This window comes from Octopus bimaculoides, chromosome 19 (assembly GCF_046866305.1).
Source record: "Octopus bimaculoides isolate indiv1 chromosome 19, ASM4686630v1, whole genome shotgun sequence".
In the NCBI taxonomy this organism is placed as follows: Eukaryota; Metazoa; Mollusca; class Cephalopoda; order Octopoda; family Octopodidae; genus Octopus; species Octopus bimaculoides.
In genome coordinates this window covers 23,817,700-23,841,077 of record NC_142946.1, presented here as the reverse complement: position 1 = coordinate 23,841,077, position 23,378 = coordinate 23,817,700, and the positions used below count along the sequence as shown (strand labels likewise).

At 34.4% G+C, this 23,378-nt stretch overlaps 1 protein-coding gene across 4 annotated transcripts; it reads left to right on the top strand.

The window, feature by feature from the left end:
* Positions 1-133: 133 nt before the first annotated feature.
* LOC106873099 (ankyrin repeat domain-containing protein 55) lies at positions 134-23,089 on the top strand. 4 transcript variants are annotated; one of them, XM_052974780.2, is made up of 5 exons: positions 841-916; positions 3,302-3,431; positions 7,662-8,065; positions 15,060-15,368; positions 22,513-23,089. In XM_052974780.2, the coding sequence occupies exons 3-5, from the start codon at positions 7,858-7,860 to the stop codon at positions 23,001-23,003; spliced, it is 1,008 nt and encodes a 335-aa protein (XP_052830740.1). In that variant the 5' UTR covers positions 841-916; positions 3,302-3,431; positions 7,662-7,857; the 3' UTR covers positions 23,004-23,089. The 4 variants fall into 4 exon arrangements, with proteins under 4 accessions (XP_014775811.1, XP_052830740.1, XP_089222750.1 ...); XM_014920325.3 differs by lacking the exon at positions 3,302-3,431 and having other exon boundaries at positions 134-916; XM_089366624.1 differs by lacking the exons at positions 841-916; positions 3,302-3,431 and adding an exon at positions 1,910-2,693 and having other exon boundaries at positions 15,087-15,368.
* The last annotated feature ends 289 nt before the right edge of the window (positions 23,090-23,378 follow it).

Below are 23,378 nucleotides of genomic sequence, written 5' to 3'. Positions count from 1 at the left end.
TTTGCGTACATGTGTCGACCTTCAGTGCCAAATAGTCCGTCACCAAAACATAGTACCCAAATAGTTTCACCCTATTCTCTCATTCCAGCATTTGATACCTAGATGCTCTTCCTGTCACCAACTGTTACATGTTTTTTAAGTAACGGACTTTCTATTTCATTGATCTCCAAAAATGCAAATCAAGTAGTTATAATGTCTCCAGGGAACATAAACGTCATATCACTGTTTAGTAATACAGTGGTAAAGTAATAAGCAAATGTGTACAATGTTAATATACATGCACATACGACAACTACGGAAGACAACTTTTGAAATGTTTAACCCATTAAGACCTCATCAATGAAGTATAGATTTCACCATACATGTTGAACTATTGAGAAAAATAACTCAATGATGTTATCCGCACGAAAAGCGATTCTTAGGTTAATTGTTAAATATCTTAACACAGGGTGCGTTAAAATGCTTATTAGAAATAATCATACGGCGAGCCAAAAATATTATGTAATATAATGAATTGATATTTTATTAATTTCAGAAAATACTAATTGCCTAAAGTAGTTTATAAACGCATCAGCATCCTAAGAGTCGATATTTATTGTGGAAAAAAAAGGTAATAAAAAATATAAACCTGGATATGCGAGGAAGGAAAACGCCACACGTTACCTTATAATTTTCGCAAATTAATGTATTTCTATTTCTGAGAAAATAAAAACATGCTTCCACTAACTGAAATAACCAAAAGCGATTATTTTTTTACAACTTTAGAAATATCTTAACAGCACGCAAATCGATTCCATATCGTGAACGGTATTAATTCTACTTTTGTCCTTCCATAAAAATAGCTCTGCAGCTCTGCTCAAAGACTCTGATAACGTAAATACTGTTTTTTCTTTGATAATAGAAGGAGTATGGTCAGGTAAGAAGCTGTAATATATATATATATATATATATATATATATATATATATATATATATATATATATATATATTAATGTTTTCTCTAATCTCTGAAAATAACTTATGCGAAATATTTTTGGTGATAGCAACATACAAGTTCAGCATTCTTTCTCATTCTCCAAAACGGCTTTCGAGACGAAAAAAGTTATATTTTTGTTTGTCTCAACTGTTGATTACCGTCTGTAGTTGTTTTAGATCTTCATAAGTTTCTCCGATACTTATAGTTAGAATTCGGAATACAAAAAGAAAATAAAGCAAGAGTAATATATTGGATAGAAACGAAGTCTTCTTATTTAATGCACTGTAAATTCTAATTTGAAGGAATATATCCTAATTAGGCTGACTGTTTAGTATTAACACCTCTTGGTTATCGCTGCTAGTACCATTTCTATTTATACCCAGAAAAAATGCAGCACGACAATGTTTCTGTGACTCTAAAACCAGGTACTCTACTATATACAAGAGATACCCATCATTGTGATTATTACTTTTGTTCTTTAAAGTATCGTTATAATTTTCCTCGTCTCTCATTTACTAATAATTAGTGTTACAGACAAATTTAAATAATATATATATATTGCGAAAGAGTGAATTACGTAGTAACTAATGTTTCTTTACAAAGAATAAAACCAAAAAGTTAGAGATTTCATACTACTCAGAAATTTCGATTAAAATCTAATGCCCAATAAACATTGATTTAGTGTTTTGAAAATTAATCTTTAGCATTAAATGATGTTTAAAATTACCTTTAACGCCAATTATTATCAAGAAACCAGAAAACTTCTGATTATTCTTTGAAGAGAGAAAGTATTTCGATAAAAGTAAAATAAGTGATGGACTAACTAATCTGTTTATTAGTATTATTTCTACGTTCGATCATTGTCGATATTATGAATTGGAACACAATGCTTTACAGTATTCAGCATAATCAGAATTCGGAACATAATCCCTATATGTTCCGAATTTCGATTATGCCAGAATCGATCTAGCCATTCGTCTGAACAGTATCGATAAAGTAAATATAGTTGTGTTGATCTAATGAACTATTTTCATATTTTTCAAAATCGCGGAACATCAAAAGATATTCCATCAATCATTGATAATACCGTGTCACTTTCATTTTCTTACAAACTTTTGAAAGTTAATTTTGTTTCGTGACTGGAGATTTTCCTTTTTCTTTTCTTTTTTTAAATTTTCTGTCTCCTGGTTGTTTGTTAAGTGTTATTTTCTTGTTGCTCATTTTTATGGTGTTCATTATAGTTATTTAAGACGTGAGGGTGTGATTGTGTCTGATTAGGCATGAACAAACTTTTCAAGTAGTGGACCGCACGACACATTACTCCTCACCACACCGACCGCAGGACATACCTACACAAGTGGGCGGAGGTAAAGGACATGGACCGCACCCACTTTCGGTTATTTGGGGGGGGGGCGTTTTTTCCTACAGAAACCCACTTTCTCGACTGCGGAGATTCAGAATCGGCAAAATAAATCGGCATTTCAAAATTTTAATCCCGCCCCCTTCACCACCACCAATTTTTCACTTTTTCTAGAAATTTTTTTTTTTTTTTTTTTTTTGGCGAAATATGTAGAAAAATACGGAGACTATGATTCTGAAAAGAAATTTTGTAAAATTTCAATTTTTCAAAAATAAATAAACACCCCTCCACTCCGCCAACGCATCTGTGACAGAAAGTGAACATGTTGTGGTTGAGGGTCTTTTGGAATTATGAGAGGTATGTAAAAATTAGTTCTTTTGCACACATACAACAACAAAATGACATTAAAAAAATTTTTTTCTTTTTTGGTAATCCGTATTTAGAAAGTGGATCTTCGGTTTGGCTGTTGTTTCTAGCTTGTCGGACTTTCCGGTTGGAGCGTACATAAAAATTGAAGATTTTGAAAATCTCAAAAACACGTTTCCAAAATTTTAATTTTCCCCCTCTCTACCCATCTGGCAAAGAAAGAAGTGAGAGTGGGAGAAATTAAAATTTTGAAAACGTGATTTGTCGTTTAGCTGCTATTTTTAGCATGTAGAGTTTTCTGTTTAGATACTTTTTATGTCTGCTATTTTAGTAGGAGGGTAGGGGTAATTATTTTTTTTTTTTTTTTCAGAATCATAATCTCCATATTTTGCCAAAAAAAAAATTTCTAAAGAAAGTGAAAACTGGGGTGGGGGAGGTTAAATTTTGAAATACCAATTTTGTTCACAGATTCGGAATCTCCACAGTCGAAAAGACGGGTTTCTGTAGAAAAAAAATAACCAAAAGGGAGTGTGGTCCATGTCCTTTAACTCCGCCCACAAGTGTGTCCCGTTCCAACTTTGTTTCCTCATAATTTTCAGGAAAATGGATATTTTCTTATGAAACTTTCACCAAATACGCTTCAGAGTGTTGATTCCGATGATATTGGAACTTGTGAAAAATATTTTCCGTGAGTGTGCAGAGTGTATTCGGAAAATTCACACGTAACAGGTTTGTTTCCTCATAACTTTCAGAAAAATTGGTATTTTGTAATGAAATTTTCAATAAATACCTTTCAGAGTATATAGATTACGAGTACTAAAAAATAAAGAAGAAAAGAAAAAATTCAAGGTAATTTTTCATCAGACATGCCATGCAGAAAAATCGATGAACCACAAATAGTCCATGACTGTGATAGATTGAGTAGATTTTTGTTGTTCTTGTTTGTTGATGTTTAAAATGACAACAAAAAATTTTAAACAGTTTGATACAATCACACCTCATCTTAACACCAAAAATACTTCAACAACAGAATAAAAATAAGCATCATAAATACTTCTTAAGTGCACCAAAGTTATCCCTGATGACAAGCAAGTTAGCGGTAGCAGCACAAACTAAATATTCTTTCATGGCTGCTACACAAAGTGATACAAGCCACTGGTTGATAAAAAGTGGAAAATATCATGAAGGATTATTGTTTCTGGTCATTGACTAGGATAACATGAAGAGTGTTAGGGAGTGTTGGGTTCATCACTTTGAGCCAGCGACAAAGAGACAATACATATAGTGGAAACACCCCTCCTCACCTGCTCCAAAGAAGGTCAAGGTTATTTCATCTGCAGGAAAGGTTATGGGCTCAGTTTTGGGGGATGCAAAGTGGGCCACAACATTAATGGAGAGTACTATGCCACTTTGCTGAGGCAGTTACAAAAGGCAAGACTAAATGCCAAGGAAAACTGACAAAACAAGTTTTGTTTCATCAGGATAATGCTCCAGCACACAAGGACTTGGTTTCAATGGTTGTTGTACATGACTGGCCTTCAACTGATTGATCACCCTCCCTATTCAACCCCATCTGACTATCTTCTGTTACCCAACATGAAAAAACACTTGATTTGGAATTAGTGTCACAGTGTTAATGACATCACATCTGCTGTTGATGACTTTTTTGAGTAACAGAATAAAAACTAAGCTTTTCCACCAATGGAATCCAAGCACTGCAACACCGATGGAAGAAGTTTGTAGACCACAAGGGGGACTATGTTGAAAAATAAACCTTATTTGTTCACCTTCCATAAGAGTATCTTGGTCAGCTTATGAACTCTTCAGCCAACCATCATAATTCTGGACAAAAGATACCAACCTGAATATTAAATGGAAATCGCATAATAATGTGTAATGTAGGTGAGTCTGATCTTTGCTAAGTATGTGAGACATCTCCAGACACATTTCAGTCTTATTACACCTTGTAAGTATAGTCTTTCCTGGTACTTGCTAGATGACTTGAGAGATATGTAGAGTTTGAATGAATAAAGACAGATAGGTAATAGTGACATTGAGTGAGAAGGCAAACCAAACGACTTTACAATGGCACTTCCTTTTGCAGATGTTAAGGACCAGCATAATGGAGAAGCAATCCTTAAACCCAGTCAATGCCAAAGCATCATTGTAATAGGGAGCTGCACCAGCAAAAATTTCAAGATATTTCAAGGATATTTCTTAGATTGGTGGATAAACACTTTATACAGTCACATGGGATACAGATGTTTGTTTAATTGACACAACTTAAAGGTCCTTTTCAGTTGTGTACCCTGCATTAAAAAAATATTAGTGGGCACTCCTAAACCATGTGCTGAGGCAGGATGTTCATGCAGGGTTAACAATGAGTGCCCAGTGGGTGGTCGAAGCAATTCCAAAAGTGTGGTGTATGAGGTTAAGGTGGTGATTGGTATTGGCGGTTGTAGTGGTGGTGTTGGCAGCAACAGCAATGGCACCAACAGCATATATGCCAATAACAACAGTAACAATAGTAGCAACAGCAATTGCAACATTGGCAGCAGTTACACCAACAGTGTATCAAGCAGCAGCAGTTACAGAAGCAATAACAGCACCAGTTATGTGTCCAGCAGTGGTAGCAACGGCAGCACCATCAATAACAGCAACATTGGCAATGATACCAGTAGCAGCAGCAGCAGTAATGGGTCCGGCAGTAACAACAGCAGCTGTAACACCACTAGCACAAGAGCACAGACATGGAAATATGTTGATTCAGTTATCATCTTAGCAATCATGGGTCCTCCTTTATGATACAGGGGTGCAACATCATGTCTTTGGCTAGCTATGTATGGCATTTAAAAGAGGAGGGTATGCCATACATAATTAAATGAAGTTTCCAAGAACAACCAGGGCTTTACCTCAACAGGAGCAAATGATGTAAGCTTTGTTTGGCCAAAAGAGCAAGAATCCTGTAAAACTCACTTGATCCGGGTTGATTTTTAAATTCCAAAGATGAAATAATGAGTCTGTGTCCTCATCAGAGGAAATTCATGTTAGGAACATGGAATTCCTCATTTACCAACTAGGAAAATGCTACCAACTTCAGATGTCTTTGGCAGGCGTCATGGACATAACTGAAATTGAACTAAGGGTGGTAACTCCATCATACCCAAACTTTTGCCAGTAGAATTTTATTTCAGAATTCTTTTGTTTACAAATTTAACTAACCATGACATTTTCTTCCCTTCAGTTGTAGAAAGGTTCTGTGCTGCTTCCAGCCATTTGAGTCTGACAAGTGGCCAGTACACCTAAGTGCTTTATAGGCACAAAGCCAATGGCCACTCTCTGCCTGGCGTAACAAACATTCTTCTAAATATTACCACTCTAATGTTTTAGAGTGTGCCTCTTTTTACGATATACAAACTACTGACTGATATATATTATATGATATTATAAAGGTGGTGAAATAGCAGAATTGTTAGCAATCCAGACAAAATGCTTAGCGGCATTTCGTCTGTCTTTACATTCTGAGTTCAAATTCCACTGAGGTCAACTTTACCTTTCATCCTTTCAGGGTCGATAAAATGAGTACTAGTTGAACACTGGGGTCGACTTAATCAACTTACTCCCTCCCCTCAAATTTCAGGCCTTGTGCATTAAAAGTTGAACATTAACAATCAAACATTAAAATGAACAACAAAACAAGAGGATATATATATGGAATGTATTAGCTGGACACTCAACAAAAGTAGAAAAAAAGAGTAGGTTTTTTAACACTTTGAGCATAGCTCTTTGTCAGAAGAGGAGAAAGGATAAGTCCAGAGAAGGAAAAAATTCATTAACTGCACGTGTGTGATTAACACATATGCGAGGGAGTGTTGAAAAGTTCTTGGATTTAGTAAAAGAAAATATGATTTTATGATTTTATTCAACGCATTCCCCTCTCAGATTCGCACACTTATTATAGTGGTCCTTCAGTTTTTCTAGGCCCTGTAAAAGAATCTGAATGGTTGGGCCTCCAACCAGACCTTTCGCAATACCCTTAAAACCAGGAACTTTTCAGCACCCCTCATATATTATACATATATATATGTATATGTATGTATATATGTGTGTGTGTGTGTGTGTGATGCATGTGCATGTGTTTCCCATCACCCTTGACAATCAGTGTTAGTTTGTTTGTCCCCATAATGTAACAGTTCGGCTAAAGGGACCAATAGAATTAGTACCAGGCTTTATAAAAACAAGTACTGGGGGGGATGGGTCGATTCATTCAGCTAAAGCCCTTCATTGCAGTGCTCCAGCATGACCACAAACAAATAAAAGATAAATGATTGAAATATATTTGCTGTTATACTAATCAAAGATCACACTGACTCCCTACTGCAAACCTTTCCACTTCTAAATTTTGAAGTTGTCTTCCCTGCCATTTATCTTCACCAGAATTAATAAATTAAGTTTTAATTACTGCATTATATTGGCATCCTTCTGTTATTCTTATTGTGAAGTTGGCTATTTTTAACAGTCAAAATTTCTACTTTCTCTAAAGATCACCTTCTACAGTAGTCTCTAAATTTATAAAAATACCAAATCCAGGATTTTGCTTTACTTCTGCATATACAGCAGACAACTTCAGTGAAGTTTCACTTCTTATCGACCTCATCAGTGAATCACAGTCTTTGTTGTGCTTGTCAAAGTAATGATGAGAGAATCATTCAGTAAATATGAAATTGATATTAGCCATTGACTAATATTGTTTTTTCATCACTGCATAATTATTTCCAGTTAGCTCTTTAAAGTCCTTTGTATTAAATATGTCATCACAAACTTAACTATTGTATTTCATTCAGATGGCATCTGTGAGTTATTCATTCTCATTACCGAAGTGTTGTAAATGGCCTTGAATTCTGTTCTATATAAAAAGGTTCACTGAATTTTATTTTTTATTTTCTACTTTTCTTCCAGTGTGGTTAGTTGTGTGAAGCAGAACAATCAACGTATTTTATCATTGCTTCTGGACGTCCCAGGCAGTGTACCAAAAAATGAATTGAAAGAAGCTTTACTTTTGTCTTCAGAGAAAGGCTACATAGAATGCACAAACTCTCTGATCAAAGCCGGTGCTGATATTGACTGCCAAAATAGTTCAGGAGAAACACCATTGATGTTGGCTACAAAAGAAAATAAACCAGACATTATAAAAGCTTTAATTGAAGCAAAATGTGACTGCTATATCTCAGCTAGAAGTGGAAATGCTGCCATCCATATTGCTGCACGGAAGGACTTGTTACAATGTTTCCAAATCCTCTTGGACAATGGTGTTGATATCAATACTAGAGATCCTGAACAAAATACACCTCTTATTATTTCAGGTAGGTACTTAAATTTTAATTCTTTTATGTTGTTCCCATGTTATAGATATTAGTTTGTTTATATTTTGAGGTCAGTTGTTTCAAACATTCATCTTTCTTCTTCTTTCTTCACTAATTATCAGTATTAATTAGTATATGAAAACTATTTCATTAATAATCAGCAGAAGTTACAGAGTGAATCAAGGGCTGAGGACTTCATGCATTGATAAGTGCCAAGATACAAAACTCTCAGTCCTTGAGTTACTATGTACCTTCTGCTGATTAATACTAAAACACACACACACACACACACACACACACATGAGTTCTGTTTTCCTGTATGCATCACCAAACCTATATGAAAACTAGTGACACAATCAATGGTGTAATCTTGTAAAAAAATAATTACAACAAAATAGTTAACTGTAATATGGTGAGAAGTTAGATTAGGAATCTTTCAGCTCATTCGTATTGAATTGAAGACATTATATAAACTATACAAGTTAAATAAGTCATACCAGTAAAGTGAAAAGTTATTCACTTTAATCATATATATTCATTTGATAGTTTTACCATCAGGTTTTCAGTATAAGCAGATTACCACTTTGCTCAATCCTGCATTGTCTTGTTTCTGAAATCCAACAACCTGAGACTTTCTATCATTGCTTTTCATCCCTTTCTTTGCCACAGATATCTTAAAATAATAATTTCAAATTTTGGCACAAGGCCAGCAATTTTAGTGGAGAGGTAAGACAATTTCTATGATATCAATGCTCATTTGGTATTTATTTTATCAATCTCAAAAGGATGAAAGGCAAAGTCAACCTCAGCAGAATTTGAACTCAGAATGTAATGTCCGATGGAATGTCACTAAGCATTTTGTCTGGCATGAGAATAATGATTCTGCCAGCTTGATATTTTTACAAATGATAATGAGCTTATGTATATAATGCTCAGCTGTTCTACAACTCATCAGAAAAGAGTAAACAAGGAGACAGAAAGCAGCAATAAGTCAAATAAAGAAACACAGTAATGATAGCCAAATGTGTGCAGTATAGGCGGAATACGACGCAAAAAGACTGGTGCACCACCTTCAGCATGTTTAATCTACTAAAGCTTTAAGCTGACCAATGTTGCTTTGTGAGTGAATTTGGTGGAAAGTAACTGTGTGGTGGGTGCCATAGTATGTGTTAGTATGTGTGTTTGTGTTTGTCTCCCCACCACTACTTGACAACCAGTATTGGTTTGTTTGCATCCCCATCACCTAGTGGTTCAGCAAAAGAAGCTGACAGAATAAGAACCAGACTTAGTTATAAATACAAGAGGTGATTTATTTTATTAAATCCTTGAAGTTAATGCCCAGCATGGCCACAGTTCGTTTACTGAAGCAACTAAGAAAAAAAGTGAAAAAAGCCATTAAGAGGAAAGGATGGTACATCAGGAATAGTGTTGGCTAATTTCAGAAAGAACAGAAATTTCAGAGGATGCAGTGTCCCTGACAGCTAACAACCACCACTGGTAGTTTATTCTATGCTTCAACAACTCTGAACATAAAAATATTACAGTCAATATGTGGTACTTTCTTGCCAGCACTCATTTATTTGCTATACATGTGTATAGCAAATAAATGTGTATTCCCTTACAAAGTTTATTGATTATCAGTCAAAAGATTGCAAATTATTGGAAACTATGTTTTAAGAGTTAAATCTTAAGATAATTTGCTTATAATAAAAATGAAATGGCCATAGTTATTATACTAAATTTGATTTAACATCACATGCAGAAGACTTTTATACCTGTGTAGTCTGGAAAAAATTGTGAAACTGAAACATCAGATATTAATAAAAGCTACATCTCAAGTATAATTTGCTTTAAAACAGCTTTGAAAGCCACCACAACTGCTGTTGTTGTCTATTATAGGCTTATTCCATTTCCCACTCACACAAATACTTCAAACACTCTTGGTCTCTTTCTCACCTCCAAACCATGTCTGTCTCTGTACTTATTGGAAGTTCCAACTTCTACTTCATTGAAGCTGTCCTACACACACTCACATATTGCACAATACCCTCCTCCTTCTAGACACTAGTCCTTCAAGACACCCAACTAGTTGAGGATCCTTGGCAGCACACATGCTTACTCCTGACCCATCAGAAATAACTGAGTGGATAACATCTTTTCAGGCATGTCCCATCACATCCCACACACAACAAAATCTCAATGTCTCAAGTCCACACTGTTCACATACAAAAAAAAGAAAAACAAGGCCTGCAATGCTTGGAGAATGTCACCCACTTCACAAACCTGGAAGTTGTTCATCCAGCAGTGCAATTTTTGTAAGACCATTATCCAGTGTGCAAAGGATGCCTTCATGTACAATATAGGCCTCAAGCTTTCTCACCTCCAAAACTACAGCCAATCCTATGAGTCCCTTGCTAATAGAATCTCCACCAACTTTGTGAAGTTTTCTTTTCCTCCTCTTGAAAATAACGATGCCTCTGTAAACAGTACCACCCATGGAGAAAGCCTCTTCTCCACCGCTTGCTTTGTGTCCATCTTTACACTATACATCCCCGTCTGAGCTCTTCCAAATCTACTCCCTTCTATTCCAGTAGGCTCCCCATCTGGGAAAGTACTGCCTGCATCTAGAGAAGAACCAATCAATTAATTAGTATTCAGTCACTAATAGACACACTCCAGCTTCTGAGCCACAGCTGTGCCACCTCTTTTCTCTGCTTTTTCTATCATTATACTCTAACCATTATACTCAGTCCTTCCTCCTCAGAATGTCTGGAATCTTCTTTCTCTTGCCTTTCCTGCATTTGCTTGCCTGAAACACTAATAGCATCAAGCTACCTAGTTTCAGAGGGCCTGCAGAAATCAAAGACACTACCCTTTCCTCCAGACTCAACAATGGCTTTTGTTCCTCAGAGCTGGTTGGTCCCACCCACCACTTGTCTTCCTACCTCTCGTCACTTTGGATATCCAATCCCTGAGTGCCACACTAACCATTATATTCAGTACTTTCTCTTTAGAATGTCATGTCTCTGGAATCTTCTCCCTTCTTTTGTCTTTCCTGCAGCTGTGTACCTACAGCTGTTTAAATGAAACATTAACAGCATCAAGTTAACTAGCCTCAGAGAGCCAGAAAATAATCAAAGACAATATCCCTTCCTTCAGACTCAACAAATGAAATAAAATAATAATTTCTCTTTATTCTTTCTCTTAATCTTTCAATTACAAAATCAGTTATATACTCAAAATTTAAAAAAAATTAATAGTTATTTGCTTCAAATACATTTAAAATGTTCAAACTACTAATGCTTTTTATAAACTTCATAACATAAAATTTTCATTTAGTCTTTGATAACAAATTTTCAGTTTTTTTTTTTTTATGTATATAACTAAATATTTCTAATTATATTTATGGATTTGTGAGTTTTGTTAACTCAATTATATTGTACAACATGAAATCCAATTAGCTGTTAAACCAGTCCTTCGAACATGTTCTTTCAAAGACATAAGAACCCCTGTACTAATAATGCCAATGCTTAGTTATCTACCTTTATCTAGAGTTAGAAAACACTAAAATTTCCAAAACACTGTGTACTCACTTTTTACAATATATCAACAAATATCAATGAAAGATCACTACACTTTATAAGTATGATTCTGATGATCAACTCAGAACCAAACAGAAGACATGTCATACACTTGGACTGTTGAGACTATTTTCACCTGAACAATTGTTACAACACTGTTCTATATTTAAGAGATGAGGAATTATGTACATTGTGTATGGGCTTATGGCATAGTGGTTAAGAGCATGGGCTACTAACCACATGATTCTGAGTTCGATTCCAGGCTGTGACCTGTATAATAATAATAATAATAATAATAATTACATCGAAATTTGCCTTAGGAATGAGAACCCAAGTTCGAAATTTCCCCAAGACACCTGATGAAGGCTGGAGGATATATCAGCTGAAACATGTTGACCACAAACAAGATGAGGACAAATATCCGTCAAATGTAAATAATGTTACAACACTGTCTTTTATCCTTTATTACCTCAAAGATTCTTTCAGTGTCCAGAATGTTTCCTTAGAAACATTGGTCATCAATAACAAATCTCTAACCTTGATATTTCATTTGTGCTGCATACTCTTTCTGTTGAGTCGGTAGGTAGGATGATATTACTGGGTCCATGTTCTTTTGATAAATCAGAAAGATATTGCATCTGGTGCCCATTTTCCAGAAAGTTTGAAGCTTATTGTTAAAGAGTGCTTGATGTGCGCACACTGAAATTGTACTCTGAGTTCTTTATCTGAGTACATTCATTTTCCATTATAACTTCACAGAAAACTGTGTGTATGCAGCTCTTCATGTATGACTGAATATAAAACCTTCCATCAAGAACAAATCAGCCTTTCTTTGACGCTGGCAAAATGAGATACTGCAGGATAATTAAGTTCCCACTAAATCTTCCTTTGAAGTAATTGGCTAGAGATCTGGTGAACACCCTATCTTCAAACTGGTTCTTTAATCCCTTTTTACACCAATTGAATATGTTCCTTTATCAGATGTACAGAAGATAATTTTTCTCTTTTTGACATGAATTTCTTGATGGTATCTATATAAGAATCTATGACATGAACAAAAGCCATTTCCAAATGAACTGTTCGAACATTCAGGTGTGTGAAAATTATACCATACCATTTCATCAAACGTCTTTCTCTTTACCCTCAAAAATCACAATTGTAGTCTCCCAGTAATCAGTATTTGACTGCAGAAATCTGACAGTTGTTATGTGAGAGGAGACTGATATTTCCTGCAGATTACACATCATATCAAGATTCAATGGTGAACTATCAAAGATTAGCTAAGATTAAGTTCTTGTTCAGATGTCCAGTACATAGATCTATGTTTCTTCAGTTTCAATATTGCAGATTCTTTTGGTATCATAGGGCACTTTCATTCCAACAGTCAACTGGAAACCTGTAAACCTCTAGAATTCTCTTCCTGCCTAAGTTTTTCCTGCAGATGTTGGCTTGGAGTTGTTCAAACTCAGTAATAACTCATCAATCTTACTTAGGATAACCAAGAAGTACTGCCTATTCCTTCAAACTTAACAAATACTTTCAACACTACCTTTAAAACCACAATTCCAAATAATAATAATAATAATAATAATAATAATAATAATAATAATAATAATGATAATAATAATAATCCTTTCCACAATTGGCACAAGGCCAGAAATTCTGTAGGAGGGGGTATAGTCAATTATATTGGCTTGGTATTTATTTTATCAGTGCCAAATGGATGAAAGCAAAGTCAGCTTTGATAGAATTTGAACTCAGAATGTAAAACCAGAAGAAATGTCACTAAGTATTTTGCCCAGCATGCTCTACAATACTGCTAGACCTTCCACCACTGTTTCTAATACTGTTTTTGTTAATACTCCTACTAATTTCTATTTTGACAAAATGCACAGAATTTAATAACATCATTTTTTTTTTTTTTTTCCATAGCTGGAATGGGGCGAACAGTTTGGCTTTGTTCTTATTATAATAGATAAGAATTTCAGTTCTTGAGTTCTTCTGAACTAGTAGTCTAATGTGTTATTAGCCTCTTCATGTCAACAGGTTCTGGCAATGAACTTTTTTCTTTTGTACAGTATGGAAACCCAGCACAATTTAAGAATGTAGCAAATTATAAAAAAAGCTCTTTTGACATCTTATTAAATTTAATTTTTATCGAATCTATTCAATTTCAATCTGACTCACACTGATTCACATTTTTTATATTGATAACTACTGATTGAGTGTTTTCTTAAAAAAAAGTTTATTAAAAAAAATAATTTGAAAGATTATTCATTCTATTCTGATCTATGACAGTATTCTCTGTGTAACAATAGCATATTCTTGGCAACTACTTATCATATGAACACTAATTAGATAGGCTTGTTCATTGATGTTGAAAATTTGATATATTGCGACTCAAAGTTCTTTGAATTTTGATCTTATTCAGTAATGATTTTAACAAATATAATGGAAATTATCTGAGATGCAACAACACTAGGCTAAAACCTTTTATCATCATCATCACCATCATTTTAACTTTTAGTTTTACATTATGACATGGCTACAAGGTCTATATCCTAGGCTATTTCATCTGTCAACCCCAAAGGTCTCATATCTGAGCTCATCGTTTCCTCGGTCTTCTTTTAATACAAGAACCCATTACCCAGTCTATATCATCTGTTATTAAACCATATTGTTGCAACTGTTATTTCTATGCTCAACAGCTTTCTCAGTACATTTGTTCTCAGTAAAACATAAGAATTGCATGAACAAATGAAATTGAGTAATTTTGTTATATATTTTTCATTCGTTCTATGTTGAAATAAAATTAGACAAATTGAGATAAAATTAGACAAACTGAGATAAAATTTGACGAATTTTTAATAAATTTCTCCTTTTTCTCTCTAGCATCTAATGAGAACATTTATATTACAAATTTATAGTAACACATTTACAAGAAAATGTATAGATTACTTTTTTAAGTGTTCACCAATTGAAGTGAGATTCTACAATAAAATCTTTTCAATTACATAAGAAAAAAGTAATTCTTCATCAAAAGCTAATATCAGTTTCAAAATTTGGCACAAGGCCAGCAATTTCTGGGAGGAGTAAATCGATTACATCGACCCCAGTACTCAGCCCCAAAAGGATGAAAGGCAGTCAGAACATAAAGATGGTTGAAATACCACAAAACACTTTGCCTGGTGTGCTAATGATTCTGCCAGCTCACTACCTTAACAGAAGCTAATATTTGCACAAAATCCTAGTAACAAGTCACTTCCACTAGGTTAACTGCTGCTATTATCATGAATATCACCCAATTATTTCAGTGTCATTTTTTATAAAATTACCTTATAAAGCATAAAGAGTACCCTGCAGTGTTCCTAACAGTTCAGTTGTTTTTTTTTTTTTTTTTTTTTTTTTTCCAGTTATTAAAAAGAAGTATTTGATTTTAGAGGAAGTTCTATCTCGGCCAGACTGTGATGTGAATGCAACTGACTGTTATGGATGGACAGCTCTTCATCATGCAGCGCATAAAGCAACTGGGGTGAAACAACTACTGAAAGCAGGTGCAAATCCTAATGTGTACAATGACAGTGGTAACACACCTCTTATGCTGGCAGCAATAGAAGGGTTCTCAAAAGTTATCCATCTTCTAACAAAAGCTAATTGTGATGTTAATATGAAAGACAGTTCTTCAGCTCAGAAAACAGCTATGCACATCATAGCTTTGAAAGGTATCTTTCTAACTATTGATCTATAAATATATGTATATCAATATGAAAATATAATTGTGTGTGTGTGTGTGTTAATATATATATATATGTGTGTGTAAATATACTCTTTCCACATTTTGTAGCCTCTCATTGTGATACTTCTATGCCTCCAGTGTAAGTTTATCTTCATCTATACACACTTCTCTCCTACAACATCACAATTTTCTCTGATGCACTGTCTTGCAATCCAGAACACCTCATGCCCCTAGTCCTTACTCTGTAGAAGATTGTCAAACCTCTTCCTTTCTGCTTCTTCCCTCGTCAACTAGACCTGTCTCCTAGCTTCACTTCGAGATAGATGGCATAGTTCTCTGTTGTGCCAGTCTTCCAATCTTTCCAAGCCTGTCTCTTTGCTTTCATAGCTCTACTTGTTCTACCACCACATCACCCTTGCTCTGCCTGGAACTTTGCACCAGCCACAGATCTGGACTATTACCCTCAGTAGGCTGTTTCATAAGAACTTCCAATTATCCTCTGTGCTATACATTATTACTCCCTCCTTTTTTGTGAAAGGCTTCAATTGATAAGCCTCTGACTGTTCAAAGAATCTGTAAGTATTCATATCCTTCTTTTCCAGATTGATTTGCATGCAAGTTATTCTAGCTCATTAACTACTGATTTATGTTAGGTAGTACATTTTTCACCAGAGAAGAACTTTGCATTCACTAGCGTCAACTTGGCCAATTTTCTGACAAGAATGTAGTAAATCTGGCTTACGTGCCCACCAGATTGATGGTGATCAGGTGGCTGGTAAGTTTCCTGAAGTTAGTCTTGCAGATCAACCCATCATTTGACTTTCAGAACTTCAGTGGTCTTGTTCCCTCCTCATTTCTAGAAATTCATAATATATGTATATATATGTAAAATAAGTAGAGGGTCTGTGTGATAAGAAGCTTGCTTCCCAACCACATGGTTCCGGATTCAGTCCCACTGTGTGGCACCTTAGGCAAGTGTCTTCAACTATAGCCTCAGGCTGACCAAAGCTTTGTGAGTGAATTTGGTAGATGGAAACTGAAAGAAGCCCGTCATTATATATATATATATATATATATATATATATATATATATATATATATACAGAGGGGTTCAAAAGTTGCCATACATAAGAACAATTTATTTTTTTTATAAGAAACAATATTTTTATATTTAGCTGTTTCTTATAAAAAAAAAATTTTTCCTATGTATGCTGACTTTTGAATCACCTTGTATATATATGCATGTATGTGTTTGTGTATCTATGTTTGTTCCCCCACCATCATTTTGACAGCTGATGTTGGTGTGTTTGCATTCCCGTAACTTAGCGGTTTGGCAAAAAAAGACCGATAGAATAAGTACTAGGCTTACAAAGAATAAGTCCTGGAGTCAATTTGTTTGACTAAAGGCAGTGTTCCAGCATGGCCGCAGTCAAATGAATGAAAGAAGTAAAAGAGATATACATATACATTATGTATGTACACATGTACATACATACATATATGTACATATGCATTATATACACATGGCCTGGTGGTTAGGATGTTGCACTCGTGATTGCAAGATCATGGTTTCAATTCCTAGACCAGGTGGTGCATTGTGTTGTTGAGCACAACACTTTGTCTTGTGTTGCTCTGCAATCACTTCAACGCCTGACGTGTAATACACCTCTTCAGGCAACATTGAAAGGAGTGAGCTAATGTACAGCACATACATTTGATCACTATAAACAAACCATTTGTGCAGATCGTTCAGCAAAAGCTCAATCTGATCTGGCAAAGTTTCTATAGCTGGATGCCTGGTGTAATGTGAGACATGGCCTGGGCCAATCTTTGGCCAAAACATATCTAAGTTATATATATATATATATATATATATATATATAAAGCCTCGTGATAGCAAAGGTGAATGGGCACCAGCCAGCCCAAAGATTTTGGTGGGCTGCACCTGCCTACCTCGGTTGCTATGGCATTGAGGTAGATCTGGCTACCCCTGTTAACAGGGACAAAACCCAGGTTTAAAACACTGGATGATGATGACGATATATATATATATATATATATATATATATATATATATTATACTACTAAAACTCAAAGTTTGTCTGTTTTCCTACCATTTGATTAAGATGATAAAGATTACAACTAAAAGTCATTTCCTCCTTTAAGAAAAAAAAATGAAAATGGTTGGCACGTCAAAGAGTCGCTGTAGCTACTGCCATATGTACTTTTTCTTTACTTCCTGTTTTCTTCCCTTAAATATTTATACAACTTTCAAGTGATAGAAATTCTCCCTATATTTTTATAAGATAATTTTTGAATCATAGGGACTTGATTTTTTTGTTTTTTCTTAAAGGGGAAAATTACTATTTTATTAGGTTGTCACACATGAAATGTCACATTTTTAATTACTTGTTATTTCAGTCATTTAAAAACTCAATTATGTATACCCTTGCATTTAATCTTGACTCTTTTTCTTTCGAAACAATATTGGTATACAAAATTCGTACCCACAGACCTTATGAAAATGATAACAACCAAACAATGTTGAGTGATTTTCTTATATTATATAAGTATAAACTGGGTCACTCTGCCACTGAAGCTCTACGGAATATCAAGCGGGTCTTTGGTAATGGTTTTGTTGACATCAGAACTGTTCAGAGATGGTTCCAAAGATCACATTCAGGAGATGATAGCCTTGGTAATGAACCAATGGGGAGGCCAAAATCAGTTACCTGGCATGATGGATTAAATGTTTTAGTTGAACAAAATCTGAGAACAATGGTCCGAAAACTTTCAACAGAACTCCAAACATCTTGCACAACTGTTTTTCAACACCAGAAAAAAATTGTAAAAGTCACAAAAATGGATAGGTTTGTTTTACATCAACTGAACAAGAGTAAAAAAAAAACAGGTGCCTTGAAGTGTGCTCCTTATTGCTTTCTTGACTGGAAAAAGAACCATTTTTGCATCAAATCATTACATGTGATGAGAAATGGATACTCTTTGACAACAGCAGCAGAACAGGACAGTGATTAGATGCAGGAGACTCACCTAAAACCACCATTGCACCCTTAAAAAGTTAGTGGTCACTGTATGGTGGTCTATGAAGGGGGTTATTCATTATTCATTTTTGCAACGAGGAAAAACGGTAACAGCAACATCGTATTGCCAGTAAATTGATTGTATGCATGAAAATTTGAAAAAGAAGCAATCCAGACCAGTGAATAGAGATGGTCCAATTTTGCTCCACGACAATGCACATCCTCATACTTTACAAGATACAGTCCAAAAGTTGCAAAGCCTGAATTATGAGATTTTACAACATCCTTCCTATTCTCCTAATATCTCTCCTACTGATTATCACTTATTTAAGCATTTTGAGCTTTTCATCTATATATATAAAAATGAGAATGTGTGTCTGTCTGTCTGTCTGTCTGTCTGTGTGAATCCCTAAAACTCGAGAACTACGCAACCAATTTCATTCAAATTTTACACATGCCTTACTTAGGGTTCCAGTTGTGTTTTAGTCAAAAAAAATTATTAACTTCTTGCAGAGTTCGAGCACACGGCAACATAATATCTCCTCCACTATTTAAGTATTACGTGTCAAAAGTGAAACAAAAACACTCATGTCAAATACTTTCACTTTAAAAATGAAACTATTCCACTAACTGAAACAATCACATTTCGATACTGTAGTGACAGATACTTTCACAGAGAGAGAAAGAGAGAAAGAGAGAGACAGAAAGAGAGAGAGAGAGATGTATATGTATACATATACATGTATATGTACACCATTCCGATACTGTAATGACAGATACTTTCAGAGAGAGAGAGAGAGAAAGAGAGAGAGAGCGAGCAAGAGAGAAAGAGAGAGAGAAAGAGAGAGAGAGAGAGAGAGAGAGAGAGAGATGTATATGTATACATATAGATGTACACGTATATGTATATATATATAGATCTATACATACATGTATATGTATACATATGTGTAGATGTATATATATATATAGATGTACATGTAATATGTACACATATATACATATATACATGCATACAGATATCTATACATATATACACCCATCACACACACATACACATGCACACACACATACACATGCACACAAACACACACATTAGTCATTTGTTTTCTTATCCAAAACTACGTCAAAAGTACTGAATGGATCTTTATGAAATTTGGAAATTATATTCTTTGCATAACGGCCATAACTCCCATGAAAATTCATATATTTTTGATGTTGATGAAATTTTAACCCGAACATAACAGATGAGCATTATTTAGAAAATGATGTCACACGTTATCGAGGCTACCATTCTTTCTGGATGTGCAAAAGGGGATGACGTCTTTATTCCAAGAATTCCTCTTACTCCATCAGGAGCAGACATTCCTTTTACATTCAGAAGACTACAATTCCCCCTTCGTGTGACTTTTGCCATGTCCATAAACAAATATCAGGGTCAAACACTGTCTGTAGCTGGTCTTCTCTTGGAAGAGCCCTGCTTCTCACATGGACAACTGTATGTTGGCTGCTCAAGAGTGGGCAGCAACAAAAAACCTATTTGTATATGCTCCACAAGGGAAAACAAGGAACATAGTTTACAATGAGGTGTTATAATCACAACAGCAAGAAAGTATGTACATGATCACCTTCTTTTACGAAACTTCATTGACTTTCATATATTTATATTGATATACATATATATACGTGTGTTTGGGTGCGTGTGTGTATATACATCTCTATATATAAAGATGATGCGTAGTCTAGACGGCGTTTTTAGATTTCATTATTCTCTTTAACCCGGGCAACGCCGGGTATTTCTGCTAGCATGCAATAAAACATTTTTAAACAGAGAAGAGGTAATTGAAGAATTCAGACAGTTTATCACAGCAAAAGATGAAATTTGTTTTAAAAATGGAATATATGACTTAGAGAAACGTTGGATAAACGTCATAAATGAACATGGATCATACTTTGATTAAATAAATCAGTTCTCTAGCATTTCTGAGACATTTTAGTGTTACCTTTCAAATACAACATTTCATGTATGACAACCTAATATTTAAAATAAGATATTAATCTTTATCATCTTAATCAAAAGGCAGAAAAACAGACAAAGAAGCTATCTCTTTATAGGCGAAGATCAGTTGCAATGGGAGGAGTTGAATCTCATATGAATGGAAAAACAAACAACAACAAATGGGTTGTACTTTATGATGAAACTCTTTCAAGAGCATTTAAATGCCACTGCAACGTTGAAATCATTGCCTCAGTGAGGTAAATTAAGTACGTCATCAAGTACATGCTGAAAGGAAATGACCAAGCTGCTGTTCAAATAAACAATGTTAATGGAATTAGTCAATACTTAACGGATAAGTATATTGGACCAACCAAAGCAGTTGCATCCATTTTAGGATTTTCAATTCATGAAAGAGCACCTGCAATAGTGAGACTGCAAGTTCACCTACCAGATGAACAAAGAATATGGCTCAGAAATAATGAAGATGTATGTGACTGTCAATGAACAACATATGAGAACAACATTGACAGAATTCTTTCCATTGTGCATCAATGATGATTTCGCAAAAACATGACTTTATGTTGAAGTACCCATTTAATTCACTTGTAACAGTAGTAACAAAGAATGGCAAAGAAGAAAGCAAGGAAAAAAAGTTGAAGACTATTTGAACGTTTTCAAAGAAGAAACACTTGATCGTGTTTATGTTGCCACACCAAAGGCAGGAGAACTCTATTATTTAAGAATTTTATTGCATGAAGTTTGAAATAGTATTTCTTCCTTCTCTGCCACGCATCGATATTTTCAACTTGGAGTGGTTGTGACCCAACAGGTCACAGTGGGTACATCTTGTGTATGTATATATATATATATATATATATATATATATATACATATATATATATATATATATATATATATATATATATATATATATATATATATATATATATATATATATATATATATATATACATACACACACACACACACACACACACACACACACACATACATATATCATCATCATCATACATATTTTATCTTTTACTTGTTTCAGTCATTAGACTGCAGCCATGCAGGGGCATTGCTTTGAAAAGTTTTTAGTCAAATCAACCCCAGTACTTTTTTTATTCTTTAATTTGGTACTTATTCTATTTGTTCATTTTGCCAAACCACTAAGTTACAGAGATGTAAACAAACCAACACCGAATGTCAAGCAGTGATGGAGGACAAAAACAGATGCAAAGACACACACATCATCATCCTTTAACAACTATTTTTCATGCTGGTATGGGATGGAAAGTTTGATGGAACTGGCAAGCCAGAGAGCTACACCAGATTCCAGTCTGAATTGGCCTGGTTCTATGGCTGGATCACTTCTCTAACACCAACCACTGGGACTGGGTGCTTTTAACATGACACTGGCATCAGCACTCTTAAGTGCTTTTTACATGGCACCTGCATAAAATGGGCTTTTTTCTTAGGTTTTACCTACCAAATTCACTCACAAGGCTTTGATCGGCCTGAGGCTATAATAGAAGGCAGTTGTCCAAGGTGCCATGCAGTGGGGCTGAACCCAGAACCATATGGTTTGGAAGCATGCTTCTTACCACATAGCCACACCTGTCCCTATATATATATATATATATATATATATATATATATATATATATATATATATATATATATATATATATATATATATATATATATATATATATATATATATATATATATATATATATATGAATTTTATATATTATATGAATATATTTGTATATATGGGGAACAGATTTTCTTTCATACTTTTCATTAAAAACAACTATGTCGCAGTACTGCATTTACATATCTTCCATCAGTCTTAAGCAGTTAGTTTGGAATAATAAAGTTCCTATTTCCATATACACATACATGTATGTGATATGTATATATGCATGTGTATGTATATATGTAAGTTTACATATATACAAAGATATAAATCTATGCATGCACATAATGTAAATAATTGATTTTTATCCTTTATTTGATACAGTTTTAAAATCTTATTGTTAACTTCAGTTCTTTCTTAATACTTTGTTCTTTTTCTTTAGGTCACACTGAATGCATTGAAGACATGCTAGAGGCTGGGCTGGATTTGAATATTTTAGACAATCAATATCGAACACCTTTATGGTACGCTTTGAACAGCGGACGATTTGAAGCTGTTGAATCGTTATTGAAGTATACAAGTCATGTTGCTTCTTATAGTTGTCCCACTCAAGCTCCAGAAACATCTTGCCCTGTAAAGCTTGCATTTTTAAAAGGGGCTAAAAAAGTCATTAAACAGTTCATACTGATTGGTTTTGATAAAGATCATATTCGATATTATATACAGAATTCTGATGATGTTACTGCTGATTGGACTACTGTTGACCAAAATGACTGGTTTTCTTTTATTCAGCAGCCACTAACACTTCTGCAAATTAGCAGAATATGGATACGCCATTATCTGGGAAGATTATTTTACCTTAATGTCTCAAAGCTCCCTTTGCCAAAATCTTTCCAAGATTTTCTACTTTTCTCTGATTTTAAAAATATTTGAAATCTGTATTAATTTAATTTTGTGGTAACCACATGTTTTCTTTTATGTAACGTGTTTTAAATAAATTATTTTTTATGCAGCTTTTATATCATTGTGATTTTTTTTCTTTTTGTTGGTACAAAGCAAACAAACATGCACACATACATTAAGTAAGCTTTGCAGTCACAACACATATCATGACATATTTTCTGTGATATGCTTCACACATGCATCAGAATTAAGGCCACTAAGAGGGAACACAATACATGTAAATATGTATCAATCACAATGTGGAAAAATAAAAATAATGACATGACATAGGTATATTAAAAAATATACATTATACTTTTTTTACACGTAAGGACACTTGACAAATGTATATGCTTTACTCAATCT